At 41.8% G+C, this 21708-nt stretch overlaps 1 protein-coding gene across 1 annotated transcript in view; it reads right to left on the reverse strand.

The window, feature by feature from the left end:
• Positions 1-21708, reverse strand: part of LOC145351309 (ran-binding protein 17-like) — a 925757-nt gene that overhangs the window by 847648 nt on the left and 56401 nt on the right. Inside the window, exon 2 of the mRNA XM_080200932.1 lies at positions 2342-2488. Coding sequence (XP_080057058.1) covers positions 2342-2488 — 147 coding nt within the window. The remainder of the gene's footprint in view (positions 1-2341; positions 2489-21708) is intronic.

Here is a 21708-nt window from a genome sequence, read left to right on the forward strand (position 1 = left end):
GGTCGGCGCAACATCAAGGGCTGAAGGGCCTGTACTGCAATGTAATGTTCTGTATTCTATTGTTCTATGTTCTTAATATTATATTCTGTCATCCTATTTGACCTGCTAAAATGAATCATCACACACTTATCTGGGTTGAAGTCCATCTGCCACTTCTCCGCCAAGTCTTGCATCCTATCAATGTCTCGTTGCAACTTCTGACATCCCTCCACACTATCCACAACAGCTCCAACCTTTGTGTCATCAGCAAACTTACCAACCCATCCTCCACTTCCTCATCCAGGTCATTTATAAAACTCACAAAGAGCAAGGGTCCCAGAACCTGGGGCACTCCACTGATGACTGACCTCCATGCAGAAAAAGACCCATCTTCAACCACTCTTTGCCTTCTGTGGGCAAGCCAGTTCTGAATCCACAAAGCACTGTCCCCTTAGATCCCATGCCCCCTTTCTCAATAGGCCTTCCATGGGGCACCTTATCAAAACACTTTGCTGAAGTCCATATATACTACATCTACTGCTGTTCCTTCATCAACGTATTTAGACACATTCTCAAAAAATTCAATCAGACTCGTAAGGCATTATCTGCCTTTGACAAAGCCATACTGACTATTCTTTATCACACCATACCTCTCCAAATATTCATAAATCCTGCCTCTCAGGATCTTCTCCATCGACTTACAACCACTGAGGTTAGACTCACCGGTCTATAATTTCCTGGGCTATCTCTTCTCCCTTTCTTGAATAAAGGAACCATATCCACAATCCTCCAATCCTCCGGAACCTCTCCCGTCTCATGGATGACGCAAAGATCATCGCCAGAGGCTCAGCAATCTCCTCCCTCGCCTCCCACAGTAACCTGCGGTACATCCCATCCGGTCCCGGCGACTTATCTAACTTGATGCTTTTCAAAAGCTCCAACACATCCTCTTCCTTAATATCTGACTGGCAACTGTCTAGCCCAACTGCGTTCACTGTCTCTCGTCTTCCATGTCTGAGCTCTTTGTAGTCCAACTGCAATCGCTCTCTCTTGCCACCTAGGCTGAGCTCTCCTTTTCGCTCTCCATGCTTTTCATGGCCAACTGCTCTTGCTCTCTCTCTCGCCACCTGAGCTGAGTTCTCATCTTCCCTCTCTATGCTCTTTGTAGCCCCACTGCTCTCACAGTTTCTTACCTTTCCTCTCTTTGCTCGCTGTAGCCCCACTGCGCTAGCTGTGTCTCATCTTCCCTCTACAAGATGCACTGCAGCAACTCACTAATACTCCTTCAACTGTACCATCCAAACCAGTGACCTCTACCACCTAAAAGGACAAGGGCAGCAGAAGAATGGTAACACCGCTCCCTGCAAGTTCTCCTCTAAGCCACAACCATCCTTACTTGCAACTATATTATTGTTTCTTCACTGTCACTGGGTCAAAACTATGGAACTTCCTCCTTAAAAAACACTGTGGGAGATGTTACTGCAGTGGTTCAAGGCAGCAGCTCAGTCACCTTCTGAAGGGCAATTAAGGGAAAAAAGCATTGGCCTTGCCAGCAATGCCCCCATCCCATGAACATTTTTTTTTAAATCAAGAAACTGGGGCAATATACAAGTTTAAATATGACCATATATCTTCTGGTTGGCAGGAGAAACCTCTTTACAAAATTAAGAGACTGTGCAATTCACTTGCAGGATTTGTGGAAGAGGCAGAAGTAATCAACATTCAAGAACAGATTTATAGATGAAGGAAAAGGGGCACATGGAAATCATTCAGAATATTTGCTCACATGAAAGCTTAGTACTGACATGAACAGTTTCTATTTCAAATAGGTTCTGTCTCTATTTTGTAATGTCCTTACATTTTTATATGCATCATTTGAAGACACTAAGAATGATGGATGTGGGAAATGGAAATATAATGGAAACATGTCATTCTGGCCAGTGAGAGGTTTTATTTCGATAATGGACAGAACCTCAAGCAGGTACTTGAGGTCCATTATGATGGAGACTGACAAAGTGAGTATGCGCCAAAAAATTCAGCATGCTCTAGGAAAAGCAAAGACAGTATTATTAATCACTTTGTTGACAACTGGAATAGCTGTCATCTGAAAGAATTCAAACAGTATTGCATAGCCACTAGTGCCCTCAAATTTCTACAATCTCTCATAGTGCTAGGAGAATGTGGATACTGGGAATGAAACATTTTCTTCAATAATTGTCTTGTCCCAGCATTAGGGGAGCAGTAATTGTCTCAAGTTTGTGTTGGTCTTGGAACTGATCTTAGAACCTCTTAATCACCGGACAGAAAGTAGAACAAAATTCTAGATCCTTTGGCATGAACACAAGAATAAAAATGAACTTACTGTTCCTTGTTCCAGTAGGAGCTGGCATTTGCTGAGACATTCTGGGCTCTCAGTGAGCTCAATCAAGGCTTTTTCTGCTTGTAATCGCTGGGCTGGATCTGTGGCCTCATAAAGTTGCTTGCATACTATTTCCAATTGTGCCAAATCCTGCAACATCAAAAAGAACAGTTCAAAATTTAAGAGTGGGCAATACTTCCACATAGATGCCTCATTTCTTTCATACCTAGAAGCTTTTAAAATGTTGTTTTCAATATTTAAAATGAACAATAGAAGATTTCTTGTAAAACTGAATTGCCTAAAACCTCAGATGTGAACAAACTCAGTGCACAGTCCATAACTCAATCAGCATTTCTTTTCAGTAAAAACACACCAATCTTCTGTCAGCCACATACCCTATAAAAGCATCCAACAAGAGCTATAAAAATATTTGACAAAAAAGCATTTGAGTCTAGTCATTGCAAATATATAACTGACACTTTCTCTCAAGAACAACTGCAATATATTTTATACTTTGACAAAACAGACATAAATATACATATAAAGTTAAATCTTAAATCAAAATAATTTGCATGCAAGGATGATAAAAGCACCATAATAAATGCCTCCAAATGTCGTGAACACACATTATTCTGCAACAAACTGAAAAACAGTTTAACAATTCTACTCAGTAACCTCCTAATTAATTTGCCTAATGTATTGATTCCCTGAGTGAAGGAGGCCTACACAACTTGTCAATTGTGTCACTTGTGTCAGAGACTATCAATTCTTTTTAACAATTTCATAAGTTTGGAGTTTTCAGATATGCCAGTGGACAAATATATTGCATGATATGTTACCCAAGAGTCCCTCGGTTTCATCCCAGATTATGTGGTAACAAGAGTTGATTCGTTGGTTAAAAAGAAAAAGGAGGCTTATGTTCGGATGAGACGTGAGCACTCGGATAGTGCACTAGAGAGCTTTAGATTGGCTAGGAGGGAGTTGAAGAGCGAGCTAAGAAGGGCTAAAAGAGGACATGAGAAGACTTTGGCTGATAGGGTTAAGGAGAATCCTAAGGCGTTCTATAGGTATGTCAAGAACAGAAGGTTGGTTAGGGCAAGGTTAGGGCCAGTTATAGACGGCAGAGGGAAGTTATGTGTGGAACCGGAGGAGATTGGTGAAGCATTGAACCAATATTTCTCTTCGGTGTTCACGCAGGGGGACAAGAATATAGCTGAGGAGGACACTGGGTTGCAGGGGAGTAGAATTGACAGTGTTACAGTTGATAAGGAGGATGTGCTGGATATTCTGGAGGGTCTGAAAATAGATAAGTCCCCTGGTCCGGATGGGATTTACCCCAGGATTCTCTGGGAGGCAAGAGAAGTGATTGCAGAGCCTCTGGCTCTGATCTTCAGGTCGTCGTTGGCCTCTGGTATAGTACCAGATGATTGGAGGTTAGCGAATGTTGTCCCATTGTTTAAGAAGGGGAACAGAGACTTCCCCGGGAATTATAGACCGGTGAGTCTCACTTCTGTTGTGGGAAAGGTTTTGGAAAAAATTATTAGGGATAGGATTTATAGTTATTTGGAGAGTAATGAGTTGATTGGAGATAGTCAGCATGGTTTTGTGGCGGGTAGGTCGTGCCTTACTAACCTTATTGAGTTTTTTGAGAAAGTGACTAAAGAGGTGGATGGGGGTAAGGCAGTGGACGTGGTGTATATGGATTTTAGTAAGGCGTTTGATAAGGTTCACCATGGTAGGCTTCTGCACAAAATGCAGATGTATGGGATTGGGGGTGATCTAGGGAACTGGATTAGGAATTGGCTAGCGGATAGGAGACAGAGGGTAGTGGTTGACGGTAAATATTCATCATGGAGTTCGGTTACAAGTGGTGTGCCTCAGGGATCTGTGTTGGGGCCACTGCTGTTTGTGATTTTTATTAATGATCTGGATGAGGGTATAGTTGGGTGGATCAGTAAATTTGCTGATGACACCAAAGTCGGAGGTGTGGTAGATAGTGAGGAAGGGTGTCATAGTTTGCAGGAAGACTTAGACAGGTTGCAGAGCTGGGCCGAGAGGTGGCGGATGGAGTTTAATGTGGAGAAGTGTGAGGTAATTCACTTTGGTAGGAATAACAGATGTGTTGAGTATAGGGCTAACGGGAAGACTTTGAATAGTGTGGAGGAGCAGAGGGATCTAGGTGTATGTGTACATAGATCCCTGAAAGTTGGGAATCAAGTAGATAAGGTTGTTAAGAAGGCATACAGTGTCTTGGCGTTTATTGGTAGGGGGATTGAATTTAGGAGTCGTAGCGTTATGTTGCAACTGTACACAACTCTGGTGCGGCCGCACTTGGAGTATTGTGTGCAGTTCTGGTCCCCACATTACAGGAAGGATGTGGAGGCTTTGGAGAGGGTGCAGAGGAGGTTTACCAGGATGTTGCCTGGTATGGAGGGGAGATCCTATGAGGAGAGGCTGAGGGATTTGGGGTTGTTTTCGCTGGAAAGAAGGTGGCTAAGAGGGGATCTTATTGAAACATATAAGATGATTAGAGGTTTAGATAGGGTGGATAGTGATAGCCTTTTTCCTCTGATGGAAAAATCTAGCACGAGGGGGCATGGCTTTAAACTAAGGGGGGGTAGTTATAGGACAGATGTCAGGGGTAGGTTCTTTACCCAGAGGGTGGTGAGGGATTGGAATGCCCTGCCTGCTGCAGTTGTAAATGCGCCTAGTTTGGGGGCGTTTAAGAGGTCTGTGGACAGGTTTATGGACGATAAGGGATTGGTTTAGGTTAGTGGGTCATTGTTGTTGTTTTTTTTAACTGGTCGGCGCAACATCGTGGGCCGAAGGGCCTGTTCTGCGCTGTAATGTTCTATGTTCTATGTTCTAAGAGAGTAACCTCAGCTTCTATATTTGACCGCCATAAAATTGCTGTTCCTGGGAGATGCATACATAGAATCAGCAATGACATTCTCGGACACAGTTATAATTAAGAGCAGTACTAAACATAATGCCAATACCCAATGTGCAAGTTCACATACGACAAATTACCATTTGATAGCAGAGAACTTCCAGTTTATATAGAATAAAATCGCCAGATTTTGGGAGAGCAATGAGAGAGACATTTCTCTCTCAAGAGGCAACATCTTGCTTTTCCCCATACTTGCCACAGGGAGTGAAGATCAGTAATTTTATTCTGCTACACATCTGACATTGATTCATACACTAAATAGCATAAATCTCACCCTCAAATCTATAGAATCCACATCACTGCCTTTTCTGATTATATCTGAGTGCGTCTTGAAACAGAGTGGGGACATTTGGTGAGAAGAGGGAAAATTGAAATATTTTTATAAAAACCTAATATTGTTTGTATTTCTCTTTAACATACAACTGCAGGTACTGTTTAACTTCTGAAGTCTCAACCAGTGACCCTAAGTTGAGGGATAGAACCAACCACTGGCTGCAGCTGAAACAGTTAATTAAGGAAACTGGTTTGAATTGGTCTTCCTTTACCTGGGATCAGCAAATACCTTTGTTCAGAATATATAGGCCCATAACCCCCTTTTATCAGCAGGAAGCCTTGGCCTGCTGATACTAGAAGAAAAAAGTTTGACAAACGCGAAGAAACTTCCATTTCCACTAGCAGTCTCAGGCCTGCATTGGGATAGTCTGCACAGACCTGAGTGGGTCACAGTTACAGACTAGCCAAATCCCTTTGTGATGAGGTAGAAAAGGGAATGCCCAATGGGGGGAGAGACTTAAACAGTAGTAATATAGAGGAAGCAACAGATCTGGCAGCTGTAATAAAGGTACTTTGAAGAGTTTTTTTCACACTTTTTGGTTCTTTCCTTTAACCAGACAATACTATTGTGTTTAGTTATTTTAAAATGCCATTTTTAATTTAATTTTTTATTTAATATGTATAAGTGGACACAGATTTTTTAAAAAACCAACAAAACTGTGAAAATACAATTTAAATCTGCATTAATTATGTAATTTTGCATGTTTACAGTTGCTGCTGGGCAAGATGTAGCACCATCAGGGATGCAGAAGGTTCCTTCACGTGGATGGGTAAGGGTTCAGGGGCTATGCAGGAAGAATTAGGGTCCCTCCCCTCTCCCTCTAACACTGCTATTCTACCTCAGCTATCCCGTCTCCTTATCATTTTTAATTATTCTCTGCAGCTGGCCACCCACTTCTTGTAAATAGTGTGATGTATAATCCGTTGTTTTTCTTTGTGTTTATCAGTAGTTTTTTTTGATTATTTCAATTATCTTATTCAGTTATAATAGTCTCCTATTTAAATGTTGCATTCTGATGTTTCAATAAATTGTTTGTAGGATTTTGTAAACTTTAATGTAGAACATTTATTAACCAAAATATTATAAATGCAAAACTTTGATAGCTTTTTGATATTTAACTTAACGTTTTACTTTAGCAGATGCAGTATGACATAACGTCTCAGAGCTACCTCATCTTTCCAAATTTCTTGCAAAAAATATATCTTATTACTTTAACACAATGTTCAGTAACACATATTTTAATTGAATAAAAGTTCTGTTATCTTTATGTAAACAGGGAGGGGAAGGAAGTGATGAGATGGAGTTTTGAGATGGAGAGGAGAGAGGGAAGGGAGGGAATGGAATGAGGTAGGGAGGGAAAGGAACAGGGAGGGGAATGAGGGAAGAACAGAATGACAGAAGGAAATAAGGGATGGAGAAAGGGACAGAAGGAATGACATTTATTAATTTTAAAAGTTCAATGTCCATAAGCAGCAGCAAACAGGTAATCTCGAATTCAGGTTTTAAATCTGGACTACATTTTGGAATACCTATCAGAGAGAGAGTTCACATCAGTTTACAGCAACTTGCATATGCCACTTTAAGGATTATATTTTACTAAAAGCAGTTGAAGCAGCCATGTTGCTTATTTCGCTCTGTAAATGTAGAACTCACGTCACCCTATATCTTAAGAGGTTTCCAAGGATCAACACTACAGGGGGAAACTTACCAAAAATATTCTAAGACTAGGACGTGCTTGAAAGAAGGAGAGTTTCTGGTCCATTTTTATGCACATTCAAATGCAGCATTTTAACTACACTTTATCTTGAAAAGTGGTCAAGGAGAGGAGGACGTGACTGTAGCTGAGGCGGGAAGGGGACCCGGAGATCAGCAGTGCCAGCCTCTGCAACTGTCCAACAGGTTTGTGGTTTTTCAGCTTGTTTGGATGAGAGTGCAGGCTGCAGACTGGATGAGCTGACTAGCCATGACACTGTGGTGCTGGATCCTATTTAGGGGTGGGGGAACATATCAGAATGTAGTGACAGTTGGGAACAGTGCAGTTTTCTTATTTATTAGCGTCACAAGTTAGCTTACATTAACACTACAATGAAGTTAGTGTGAAAGGTATTAACACTGTTCTCTTCAGCAATGAGAGAGTCCATACAGCTGGTTCTGGGGTATGAAACGTTTGTTCGGGGTGGAGAGGAACATGCAGTGGAGGGAAAGGATTCCGTTATTGTGGTCCATGAAGTACCAATAACATATGCAAGACGAGGAAGGAGGTTCTGCATTGTCAGTTTGAGGAGCAAGGCACCAGAAGAAAAACATCAAAACTAATAATTTCTGGATTATTACCCGAGCCACACAGAAATTGGCATAAGAAAAATAAAATCTGAGAAATGAATGCATGGCTCAAAGACTACTGTGGGAGAAGTGGGTTCTGATTTGTGGAGCACTGACACCAGTACAGGGGAGAGAGAGATCTATATTGGTGAGACAGTCTACACCTGAACCGGGCTGGGGCTAATGTTCACACAAATAGCATAATTAAAGTTTTAAAGTTTAAAATTTATTTATTTGTGTCACATTATCACTACAATGAAGTTACTATGAAAATCCCCGAGTCGCCATACTCTGGCGTGAAACTGGGGAAGTAGAAAGAGTTTTAAACTAAATATTGGAAGCAGAGTTCAAATTTGTGAAGATGTGATAAACAAAAGAGTAGAGAGGGCAAAAGAGAAAGGCTCTAACATGGGAAATGATAAACAGACCAAGACAGGAAAGGACAGAGAGTACAAATCTAAGGGTAAATCAGCAGATAAGGTTAGATGCTACAAAAATTTTAAAGTCCAAAACTTAACGTTCTGTATCTGAATGGGCGTAGCATTCAAAACAAAACATGAACTCATTGTGCAGATAATTTTTTTTAAGTACAATAGCCATAATGACTACAGGATGACATAAGTTCAGACTTGAATATTGAAGAGTGTGTGACATTCAGGAAAAAGAAGAAATTTAAAAAAAGATGAAGCGGTGACTCTGTCATTTAATGATGGTTTTAGCACGTAAGCGAGGGATGATCTAAGTTCAGGAATCCAAGATGTAGAAGCTCTTTGAATTGAGGTGAGAAATTATAAAGGCAAGAATTCACTTGTTGGAGTGGTGTACAACCTCTCTAATTGTAACTACGTGGTAGGAGAAAGTATAAAGGAAGACATAATAGTAGCTTGTCAGAAAGGTACAGTGATAATCATGGATATTTTAATTTATATATAGACTGGAAAAATCAGATGGGCAAAGTCGGCCTAGATGACGAATTCAGAGAATGTTTTCTATATAGTTTCTTAGAACAGAGTGCCCTGGAGCCAACCAGAGGCCGGCTATACCAGACCTGGTATTGTATAAAGAGATAAGATTAATCGAGAATCTCATGGTAAAGGTACACCTAAGTAGCAGTGATTATAATATAATTATTAGAATTTTACATTCCATTTGAGGGGGAAGACAAGTACCTCCAAGTTTCTTATTTTAAATTTAAATAAGGGTAATTACAAGGGTATGAATGTAGAGCTAGCCAAATTGAACTGGCAAATAAGGGGCAAACTAAAGGGATAGAACGTTCAGTGGCAGACATTTAAAGGGATCTTTCAGAATACAGAGGATAGACGCAATTCAATAAGAAAAACATTCTAAGGAGAGGAACCACCATCTGTGGTTAACTAAAAGAGTTAATGATAGAATTAAACTTAAAGAAAAAGCATATATGCTCAAAGTCAAGTGACAGGAAAGAAAATTGTAAAGAATATAAAGAGCCTCCCCTCAAAGAATGACAAAAAGATTGGTAAGGAGGGAAAAACTAGAGTAAAACTGAAGGAAAACTAGCCAGTAATATAAAGACGTAATATAAAGGGCAGCACGGTAGCACAATGGTTAGCACTGCTGCTTCACAGCTCCAGGGATCTGGGTTCAATTCTCAGCTTGGGTCACCATCTGTGTGGAGTATGCACATTCTCCTGGTGTCTGTGTGGGTTACCTCCGGGTGCTCCAGTTTCCTCCCACAGTCCAAATATGTGCGGGTTAGGTTGATTGGCCATGCTAAATTGACCAAGGACCTTAGTGTCCTGAGCTGCGTAGGGCCTGGGTGGGATTATGGTCGGTGTAGACTTGATGGGCCAAATGGCCTCTTTCTGCACTGAAGAGTTTCTATGGTATGGTAAAAATTTCTAGAGCTATTTATACTAGAAAAGAGTGACAAAGTGAGCATTGGTCCTATAGAATGTATGCCTGTGGAATTCATCATGGAAAGTAGGGCTGATGAATTAAACAAGCTCAAGAGTGTACTACAAATTACAACCAACACATCTCCTGCTCCAACAGATGCCCAAACATCCTAGACCACTACTACACAAATACCAAACCTACCGCCCGTCCACACTTTGGCAGATCAGACCACAAGGCTGTGCTCCTGCTCCCGGCTTACATGCAAAAACTGAAGTGGGAGAATCCATCAAAGAAAGTCATGCAATATTGGTCTGAGGAATCGGATGATTTCCTGCAGGACTGCTTGGAGTCAGTGGACCGGTCAGTATTTAAAAGCTCTGCGACCAGCTTGAACAAGTATGCCACTACAGTAACTGACTTCATTAGTAAGTGGTAGAAGATAATGTGCAAAGAAGCAAATCCATGTGTTCCTCAGCCTGAAACCATGGATGAACACGGATATCCACTACTTGCTGAAGTCCAGGTCTGAGGTGTTCAAGTGAGGTGACACTGACCTATACAAGAAAGCCAGATACAATCTAAGGATATCCATCAAAGATACCAAAAGACAATACTGGACCAGGCTGGAATCCCAGGCTAGCCACATCGATCTCTGCCGACTATGGCGAGGTCTGCGAGACATAACAAGCTACAAAATGAAGACATGTAAAATCATTGGCTCCAAAGCACCCCTCCCTGATGAGCTCAATGCATTCTACGCCCATTTTGAGCAAGAGGTCAGAGACAGCATGCCCCCCACCCTGGAAGCCTGTATCTTGGGTCACCATTGAAGATGTCAGAGCAGCTTTCTTTAAGATCAACCCATGGGGTACGGACATGCACTCACATCCTGCGCGGATCAGCTGGCGGGGATATTCACGGACATGGAAACATAGACAAACTACAGCACAAACAGCTCCTCCAGCCCACGTTGCGCTGAAGATGTCCCTATCTACTAAGCATACCTATATCCCTCTATCTTACTAAGTTCCATGTACTTATCTAAAAGTCTCTTAAAAGGCCCTATCGAATCCACCTCCACCATCAATGCCGGCAGCCGATTCCATGCACCCGCCACCCTCTGAGTGAAAAACTTAACTCTGACATCTCCTCTGTACCTACTCCCCAGCAGCCTAAACCTGTGTCTTCTTGTGGCAACCATTTCAGCCCTGGGAAAAAGCCTCTGAGAATCCACTCGATCAATACCTCTCATCATCTCTATCAGGTCACCCCTCATCCTTCGTCTCTCCAAGGAGAAAAGACTGACCTCACTCAACCTATCCTCATAAGGCATGCCACTCAATCCAGGCAACATCCTTGTAAATCTCCTCTGCACCTTTTCTATGGCTTCCACATCCTTCCTGTAATGAGGTGACCAGAACTGAGCACAGTATTCCAAGTGGGGTCTGACCAGGGTCTTATACAGCTGCAGCATTATCTCTCGACTCCTAAACTCAATTCCTCGACTGATAAATGCCAGTACACCATACACCTTCTTAACAGCCTCTACCTGCGAAGCTGCTTTGAGCGTCCTATGAACCCAGACTCCAAGATCCTTCTGATCTTCCACACTGCCAAGAGTCTTACCCTTAATATCATAATCTATCATCCTATTTGACCTGCCAAAATGAATCATCACACACTTATCTGGATTGAAGTCCAACTGCCAAATCTCCGCCCAGTCTTGCATCCTATCAATGTCTCGTTGCAACTTCTGACATCCCTCCACACTATCCACAACAGCTCCAACCTTTGTGTCATCAGCAAACTTACCAATCCATCCCTCCACTCCCTCATCCAGGTCATTTGTAAAAATCACAAAGAGCAAGGGTCCCAGAACAGATCTCTGGGACATTCTACTGATGACCAACCTCCATGCAGAAAAAGACCCATCTACAACCATTCTTTGCCTTCTGTGGGCAAGCCAGTTCTGAATCCACAAAGCAATGTCCCCTTAGATCCCATGCCCCCTCATTTTCTGAATAAGCCTTGCATGGGGCACCTTATCAAACGCATTGCTGAAGTCCATATAAACCACATCTATTGCTCTTCCTTTGTCAATGTGTTTAGACACATTCTCAAAAAATTCAATCAGGCTCGTAAGACATGATCTGCCTTTGACAAGGCCGTGCTGACTTCTTGATCATACTATACCTCTCCAAATGTTCAGAAATCCTGTCTCTCAGGATCTTCTCCATCAACTTAGTAACCACCGAGGTTAGACTCACTGGTCTATAGTTTCCTGGAGTATCTCTTATCCCTTTCTTGAATAAAGGAGCCACATGCGCAATCCTCCAATCCTTCAGAACCACTCCCGTCTCCATTGATGACGCAAAGATCATCACCAGAGGCTCAGCAATCTCTTCCCTCACCTCCCACAGTAACCTGGGGTATATCCCATCTGGTCCCGGCGACTTATGTAACTTGATGCTTTTCAAAGCTCCAACACATCCTCTTTCTTAATGTCTACAGACTCAAGCTTTTCAGTCTGCTGCAAGTCTGCACTACAACCACCAAGATCCTTTTCCACTGTGAATACTGAAGTATTCATTGAGTACCTCTGCAATTTCTACCAGTTCTCTACAAACCTTCCCACCATCACACTTGATAGGTCCTAATCCTTCACGTCTTATCCTCTTGTTCTTCACATACTTGTAGAAAGCCTTGGTGTCTTCCTTAATCCTACCTGCCAAGGCCTTCTCATGACCCTTCTGGCTCGCCTAATTTCCTTCTTAATTAAGTTCTTTCCTACTAGCCGTATACTCTTCTAGGTCTCTAGCATTACCTAGCTCCCTGAACCTTTTGTAATCTTTTCTTTTCTTCTTGACTAAATTCATTACAGCTTTCGTGCACCACGGTTCCTTTAGCCTACCATAACTTCCCTGTCTCATTGGAACGTTGCTGTACGGAATTCTAGACAAATATTCCTTGAAAATTTGCCACATTTCTTCTGTACATTTCCAAGAAAACCTCTTGCCAATTTACAGAACATAGAACACCACAGCACAAACAGGCCCGTCGGCCCACAAGTTGCGCCGATTATATCCACACCTACCAGGCCACAGAACTATCTATAACTCCCAATCCCACTAAATCCCATGTACTCATCCAGAAGTCCAGCGAGTTCACCTCTACCACCAACGACGGCAGCCGATTCCACTCACTCACCACCCTCTCAGTGAAAAACTTACCCCTGGCATCTCCTCTGTAGCTGCTCCCCAGCACCTTAAACCTGTGTCCTCTCGTAGCGACCATTTCAGCCCTGGGAAATAGCCTCCGAGAATCCACCCTATCTATACCTCTCAACATTTTATAAACCTCTATCAGGTCGCCTCTCAACCTTCGTCTCACCAGGCAGAAGAGACCTAGCTCCCTCAACCTATTTTCATAAGGCATGCCTCCCAATCCAGGCAACATCCTCTGCACGATCTCAATAGCTTCCACATCCTTTTTGTAGTGAGGCAACCAGAACTGCGCACAGTACTCCAAGTGAGGTCTGACAAGGGTCTTATAAAGTTGCAGCATTACCTCCCGGCTTCTAAACTCAATCCCTCGATTAATGAAGGATAGCACACCATATGCCTTCTAGACCACATCCCCCACCTGCAAAGCCGACTTAAGAGTCCTATGGACCTGGACCCCAAGGTCCTTCTGCTCCTCAACACTGCTAAGAGTCCTACCCTTGATATTGTACTCCTTCATCCCATTGGACCTGCCAAAATGGACCACTACACATTTATCCACATTGAAGTCCATCTGCCACTTCTCCGCCCAGTCTTGCATCCTATCTATGTCCCGCTGCAACTTCTGACATCCCTCCAGACTATCCACAACACCACCAACCTTTGTGTCGCCCGCTCACGTTATGCCTCTAATTTCCTGCCTGATATCCTCATAATTCCCCTTACTCCAGTTAAACACTTTCCTAGTTTCCTGATCCTATTTCTCTCCAATGCCAATGTAAAGGAGATAGAGTTATGATCACTATCCCCAAAATGCTCTCCCACTGAGAGATCAGACACCTGCCCTTTCTTTACAACAATCTGATGTTCTTATCTACTTCAAGAAAACGACCATCATCCCGGTACCTAAGAAAAATCAAGCAGCGTGCCTTAATGACTATCAGCCTGTGGCTCTGACATCCATTGAAAGGTTAGTCATGGCACGAATCAATTCCAGCTTCCCAGACTACCTGGATCCACTACAGTTTGCTTACCACCGCAACAGGTCCACATTCCCCTGGCCCTGCACTCAACCCTGGAACATCTAGATAACAAGGACAACTATGTTGGACTCCTATTTATTGACTACAGCTCAGCCTTCAATACTTTTATTCCCACAAAACATCTCCAAATTCCTGGGCTGAGCCTCGGCACCTCCCTCTGCGACTCGATCCTGAACTTCCTAACTCCTGGACCACAATTAGTAAGGATAGGCAACAATGTTTCCTCCACGATCATCCTCAACACCAGTGCCCCACAAGGCTGTTTTCAGCCCCGTACTATACTCATAGGACATTTCGAACATAGAACATACAACAGTATAGCACAGTACAGGTCTTTCGGCCCTCAATGTTGTGCCGAGCTATGTCCAAACCCAAGATCAAGCTATCCCCTCCCTATCATTCTGATGTGCTCCATGTGCCTATCCAATAACCACTTGAAAATTCCTAAACTGTCTGACTCCACTATCACAGCAGGCACTCTATTCCACACCCTAACCACTCTCTGAGTAAAGAATCTACCTCGGACATCTCTTCTATATCTCCCACCATGAACCTTATAGTTATGCCTCCTAGATACAGCTACTTCCACTCGAGGAAATAGTCTCTGCACATCCACTCTATCTATCCCCCTCATCATCTTATAAACCTCCATTAAGTTGCCTCTCATCCTCCTCCGCTCTAAACAGAAAAGCCCCAGCTCCCTCAACCTTTCCTCATAAGACCTACCCTCCTAACCAGGCAGCATCCTGATAAATCTGCTCTGCACTCTCTCCAATGCTTCCACATCCTTATTACAGTGAGGTGACCAGAACTGCACACAATATTCCAAATGTGGTCTCACCAACGTCCGGTATAGTTGCAGCACAACCCCACGGCTCTTAAACTCAAACCCCCTGTTAAAACAAACGCTAACACACTATAAGCCTTATTCACGGCTCTAGCCACTTGAGTGGCAACCTTCAGAGATCTGTGGACGTGAACCCCAAGATCTTTTTGTTCCTCCACATTCCTCAGAACCCTGCCATTGACCCTGTAATCCGCATTCAAGTTTGTCCTACCAAAATGAATCACTTCGCACTTATCAGGGTTAAACTCCATCTGCCACTTTTCAGCCTAGCTCTGCATCCTATCAATGTCTCTTTGCAGCCTGCAAGAGCCCTCCACCTCATTCACTACTCCACCAATCTTATACGCTACTTACACACCTATGACTGTGCGGCTAAATTCCCCTCCAATTCGATTTTCAAGTTTGCTGATGACACCATCGTAGTGGATCAGATCTCAAACAATGACAAGGCAGAGTACAGGAATGAGCTGGAGAATATGGTGAAGTGATGCAGCATTAATAATCTCTCCCTCAATGTCAACAAAATGAAGGAGATTGTCATCAACTTCAGGAAGCATTAAGGAGAACATGCCCCTGTCTACATCAACGGGGTCGATAGTAGTCATGATGTGGGTATGCCGGCGTTGGACTGGCGTAAACACAGTAAAAAGTCTGACAACACCAGGTTTTAGTTTGGACTAAAACCTGGTGTTGTCAGACTTTTTACTACATCAACGGGGACAAAGTAGTAAGGGTCGAGTTTTCCAGTTTTTAGGTGTCCAGATCACCAACAACCTGTCCTGGTCCCCCCATGCCAACACTGTAGTTAAGAAAGCCCATCAAACGCCTCTACTTTCTCAGAAGACTAAGGAAATTTGCTATATCAGCTATGAATCTCACCAACTTTTACAAATACACCATAGAAAGCATTCTTTCTGGTTGTATCACATCTCGGTACGGCTCCTGCTCTCTGCCCAAGACCGCAAGGATCTGCAAAAGGTCATGAATGTAGCCCAATCCATCATGCAAACCAGCCTCCCATCCATTGACTATATCTACACTTCCCGCTGCCTCAGTAAAGCAACCAGCATAATTAAAGACCCCACGTGCTCCAGACATTCTCTCTTTCACCTTCTTCCTTTGGAAAAAAGGTACAAAAATCTGAGGTCACGTAGCAACCGACTCAAGAACAGCTTCTTTCCTGCCGCTTTTGAATGGACTTACCTTGCATTACGTTCATCTTTCTCTACACCCTAGCTATGACTGTAACACGACATTCTGCACTCTCTTGTTTCCTTCTCTATGAACGGTATGTTTTGTCTATATAGTGCGCAAGAAACAATACTTTTTACTGTGTTAATACATGTGACAATAATATATCAAATCAAAAAAAAACAAATAAAAAAATTCAAATCAAACAGGTATTTTGCATCAGTCTTAACTGTACAAACTGTCCGTTTTGGCAGGAAGAATAAAAAGCTTATTATCTAACTGGTGACAAACTACAAAGCCTTGAGGTACAAAGGGATCTGGATGCCCTGATGCATGAATGACAAAAGGCTAGTATACAGATAGAGCAAGTAATCAGGAAAATAAATAGAATGAACATAGAACATAGAACATAGAACATTACAGCGCGGAACAGGCCCTTCGGCCCACAATGTTGCGCCGACCAGTCTTATTTTTTAAAAAAAAACATTGACCCTCTAATCTAAACCAATCCCTTTTCGTCCATAAACCTATCCACCAATCTCTTAAACGCCCCCAAACTAGGCGCATTTACAACTGCAGCAGGCAGGGCATTCCAGTCCCTCACCACCCTCTGGGTAAAGAACCTGCCCCTGACATCCATCCTATAACTACCCCCCCTTAATTTAAAGCCATGCCCCCTCGTGCTAGATTTCTCCATCCGAGGAAACAGGCTATCACCATCCACCCTATCTAAACCTCTAATTATAAAAATTAATATAATATAATTAATATAATATAATAATAATAAAAATAAAATGATGACTCTTGCCCAGATGATGACTATTCGAAATAAATGGCCGGTTTGTGATCAAATGATGACTATGGGTAAACGGCTATATTAAAATAAAAATTAATTATAAAAATTATAATTAAATTATAATAAAAATTATAAAAATGTTATTTTTATTGTGAGGGAAATTGATTACAAAAGTGGGGATGTTATGCTTCAGTTGTACAGGGAATTATTGGGGCCAAATCTGGAATATTGTGTACAGTATTGGTCTCCTTATTTAAAGGACAATATAAATGCATTAGAAGCAGTTCAGGGAAGGTTTATTAGATTGATACCAGAAATGTGCAGGTTGTCTTATTAAGAAAGGTTGGACAGGTTAGGTTTGTATCCATTAGGGTTTACAAAAGTAAGAGATGACTTGATCAAAACTTTTTAAGATCCTGGCATGACAGAGTTAATTTGGAGAGGATGTTCCTCTTGTTGGAGAATCTAGCTGTAAGGGTCACTTTTTAAAAATAAGGGGTCACTTGTTTAAGACAGAGATGAGGAAAAATAGTTTTTCTCAGATTCGTGAATCTCTAAATTTCTCTTCTTCAAAAGGCAGTGAAGATAGAATCTTTGAATTTTTTTTAAGACACAGCTAGATAAATTCTTGATTAACAAGGAGGTAAAAGGATATTGGGGGTTGGCAGAAATGCTGGGTTGAAGTTACAAGCAGATCAGCCATAATCTTCTGGCTGGCAGAGCAGGCTCAAGAGGCCACGTGGCTTAAACTCGTAATTCATATGTTCATATTCTTATCAAAAGGAGCTCAAAAGTACGAGAATTCACTGTATCTGACCGATAACTAGGATACTTGGCAAATATCTAGGAACAATCCCATTTTGAAGAAACTGATAATAAATCATCTGGTTCAGCTTCACTTCAGTTAAATCTTTCGATTTGATAGAAACCCGCTGTGAACTGCACTATGCATAACTTAGCTCACTACTGGAATGAGGATGACTGGTCAACTGACCACCTTATGTACAATAAACTGCTGAATGTGGAGGTGCTGGGGTTGGACTGGGGTAAACACAGTAAGAAGTCTCACAACACCAGGTTAACCTGATGTTGTGAGACTTCTTACTGAATAAACTGCAGCCAGCCTCCTGAATAAAGACAGCTCTTATAAATCTAACTGCTGCCAGTATACAGACTGTATATGACAGACACTGAAAATCTACTTTATGTCTTGCTAACGCCCAGCATAAGGATGTAAAAAGTATCTCTACAACTTGTTGAATTTAAACATTACATAAAAACACATCTTCAGTGAGTGATAAATCGCTGAATGAGACAATAAAGTGAAAATATTGTCACTTGTAATGAATATATTGTCCATTACAGAGAACAACCTTTATATTTCTTTCTGCCTTTTATTAAAAAAACTTTTTTTAAAGATTAAATCTAAAGGAACATTCAACAGTAGAATTGTAGGCCGGTATCTAGCCCAACAACTCTGTCATTATAGATCAGGTTTTACACAATATGCTTTGTGTTGACAACAAAATGGCAGGGCGCAGAGACAGAACAATATCTCCCGTGATCTTGTTTATGATAAATCACAAGATGAACTTCAAGCTTTCTCTTCTCCACCATGCAGCCAGCACTACATGGCCTACCCACTAAGCTCTACAAAGGTGCAAGTAGCAAATTATCAGATTTAAATGAATTCATTGAATTACAAATGAAATACTTAAACCGACACAATATCACATTTAAAGGATTAGCAACTTGATTTATCCCATAAACTACTTCAAAATAATCAGGTACTAAATCTTTCCCATTGCATTAAAGTGACTATTTAACCAAATGTCTGACGCATTGTGAACGAGTAAAGGTGAAATCTTCTCGGCCATTGCCAGGCATTCTAAACAAAAGGCTGAAAATTCTAGGGTTGGTCTAGATAGTCATTTCACCCTTTAAAATGAAGGCAAGCTTCCAAACCGGATGACACAAATTGGGACCTGAACACTGAAGGGTATGTGACATTTAGAAAGTACAGGAAATTAAGAAAAGGTGGAGGGATGGCTCTGTTAATTAACGATGGTATTAGCACATTAAAGAGGGATGACTTAATTCAGAAAGCCAAGATGTAGAAGCAGTTTGTGCTGAGATCAAATTATAAAAACAGAAATCACTTGTGGGATTGGTATACTGGTCCCCTAGTTGTTGCTAAGTGGTAGGACATGGCAGAGAAAATAGATAATGGGAGCCTGTCAGAAAGGTATTGGAATAATTATAAGACTATAGATGTATGAACAGGAGTAGATCAGTTGCCCTCCAGCCTGCTCTGCCATTCAATAAGATCATGGCTGATTCGACATTCCTCATATCATTTTCCTGTCCTTTCCCCATAACCTTTGATTCCCTTACTGATCAAAAATATACATAAAGACTCTGTCTCCACATCTGTGACAAGGATTTCCAAAGAGTCTCAGTCTCTGTGAGAAGAAATTCCTCCTCATCTCAGTCTTAAATTAGCACCCCTTTATTCTGAGACCAGTCTACTGGTCCTAGACTCTCCTATGAGTGGAAACATTCTCTCAGCATTTATTCTTTCAAGCCCCCAAAGAACCTTATATGTTTCAATGAGACCATTTCTCAATCTTCTACACTGCAATGAGTAAAATCCCAACCTATTTAATAGTTCCTCATAAGGCAATCCCTCCATACGGGGGCTCATCCTGTGATCAACCTGTCTGTGTGGAGTTTGCACGTTCTCCACTTGTCTGCGTGGGTTTTCTCTGGGTGCTCTGGTTTCCTCCCATAGTCCAAAGATGTGCAGGTTAAGTCGACTGGTCATGCTAAAATTGCCCCTTACTGTCCTCAGATGCAAAGGTTAGAGGGATTAGTGAGTAAATATGTCAGGACATGGGGATAGCGCCTGATGGGATTGTGGTCGGTGCAGACTCGATGGGCCCAATGGCCTCTTTCTGCACCGTAGGGTTTCTATAATTCTATGATCCTAGTGAACCTTCTCTGAACTGCCTCCAATGAAATAATATCTTTCCTTAAATAAGCGGACCATAACTCCTCACAGTATTCCAGATTTAGTCTCACCAACACCTTGTATAGTTGCAACTAAACTTCCCTACTCTTTTATTCCAACCCTTTTGAAATAAAGGCCAACACATCAGTCCTCCTTATAACCTGCTGTACCTGAGTGCTACCTTTCTGTGTTTTGTGAACAAGTAATCATGGGGGATTTTAACCTACATTTAGATTGGAAAAATGAGATGGACAAAAGTAGCATAAATGAGAAATTCGTAGAATGTTTTTCAGATAGTTTCTAAGAAGAGAACATTCTGGAGCCAATCAGAGGGTAGGCTACAATAGACCTGGTACTGTGCAATGAGATAGTATTAGTTGAGAACCTCATGGTGAAGGTATTCCTGGGAAGCGGCAATCGTAATATGACTGAATTTTACATTCAGTTTGTGGGAGAGAAAAGTGAGACCTAGACTATTTTAAACTTGAATAAGGACAATTACGAGGGCATGAAAGCTGAGCAAGCTCAAGTGAACTGACAAATGCGCTCAAGATATATTTCAACAGAGGTTCAGTGGCAGAAATTTAAAGGGATATTTCAGAGTGCACAGAATAGACTAATTCCAATAAGAAAGAACAATACCATGGGGAGGGCCCATCATTTGTGGTTAACTAAAAAAGTTCAAGACAACAAGAAACTTGAAAAAAAGTTATATATTTGCACAAAGACAACTAGCAGAAGATTAGGAAGAATATGAAGAACGTCAAAGAATAACAAAAAGATTGATAAGGAGGGAAAAAATTGGAGTACAAGAGACAGCTAGCTAGTGACATAAAGACAGGTAGTAAGAGTTTCTAAAGATAGTTAAATAAGAAGAGTTAATAAAGTGAGTATTGATCCTATAGAAAGTGCATCTGGGGAAGTGATAATAGAAAGCAGGGCTGTGTGGCTGAATTAAACAGATATTTGCATTGATCTTCACACTAAAGGACAGAAGTGACATCCCAGAAAGAGCAGTAAGAAATGGAAGGGTGGAACTCAGGAAAACTGGTACTGAGCAAATTGTTGGATCTGCAGGCTAATTATAGAATTATAGTGCAGAAAGGAGCCATTCTGCCTGCACCAGTTCTCTGACAGAGCACCTTACCCAAGGTCACCCTACCCAATTCTCTTAACCCTTGCATTTACCTCCTAATACTCCTAACCTGTTGTTCCTGAAGAGCAGTATCGAGAGGCAGCGATTTTTGGGCGTGTGAGGAGGCAGCAAAAAGGTACATTTTTCTGTTTATATTGTTTAACTTTTTATTTATAGTTTTAAAAGTCGCGAGTTTCGGCGGTTTTTTTTTAAATTAGTTAGAAACCGGAAGTAGTCACTAGGACGCTTGCCGGTAGTTGTAGTTTTTTTTTCTCGGGCCCCTAACCCTATAAATTAGTGCAGAGAGGATACCCGATCCTCTACACTGGTAGAGAATCCCACCCTCCCACCTCCTCTAACCTAATTATAAGTGTGGGGGAAGTTTTTTTTTATATATTTTTAGTTTTCTGCTGGTAATTGTTTCAGGGATGGCAGTTCAGGCAGTAAGCTGCATCTCCTGTGGGATGTATGTGGTGAGGGACTCTAGTAGTGTTTCAGGTGATTTTACTTGTAGGAAGTGTGTTAGATTGCAGCTTCTGGAGGAGCGTGTAAAGGAGCTGGAGGTGGAATTAGAGGAACTCCACATAATTCGGGAGGCGGAGGAGGACATCGATAGGAGTTATAAGAAGATAGTCACTCCTAG

The sequence above is a fragment of the Carcharhinus amblyrhynchos genome, chromosome 13 (assembly GCF_965287045.1).
Source record: "Carcharhinus amblyrhynchos chromosome 13, sCarAmb.v2.hapA, whole genome shotgun sequence".
Taxonomy (NCBI): Eukaryota; Metazoa; Chordata; class Chondrichthyes; order Carcharhiniformes; family Carcharhinidae; genus Carcharhinus; species Carcharhinus amblyrhynchos.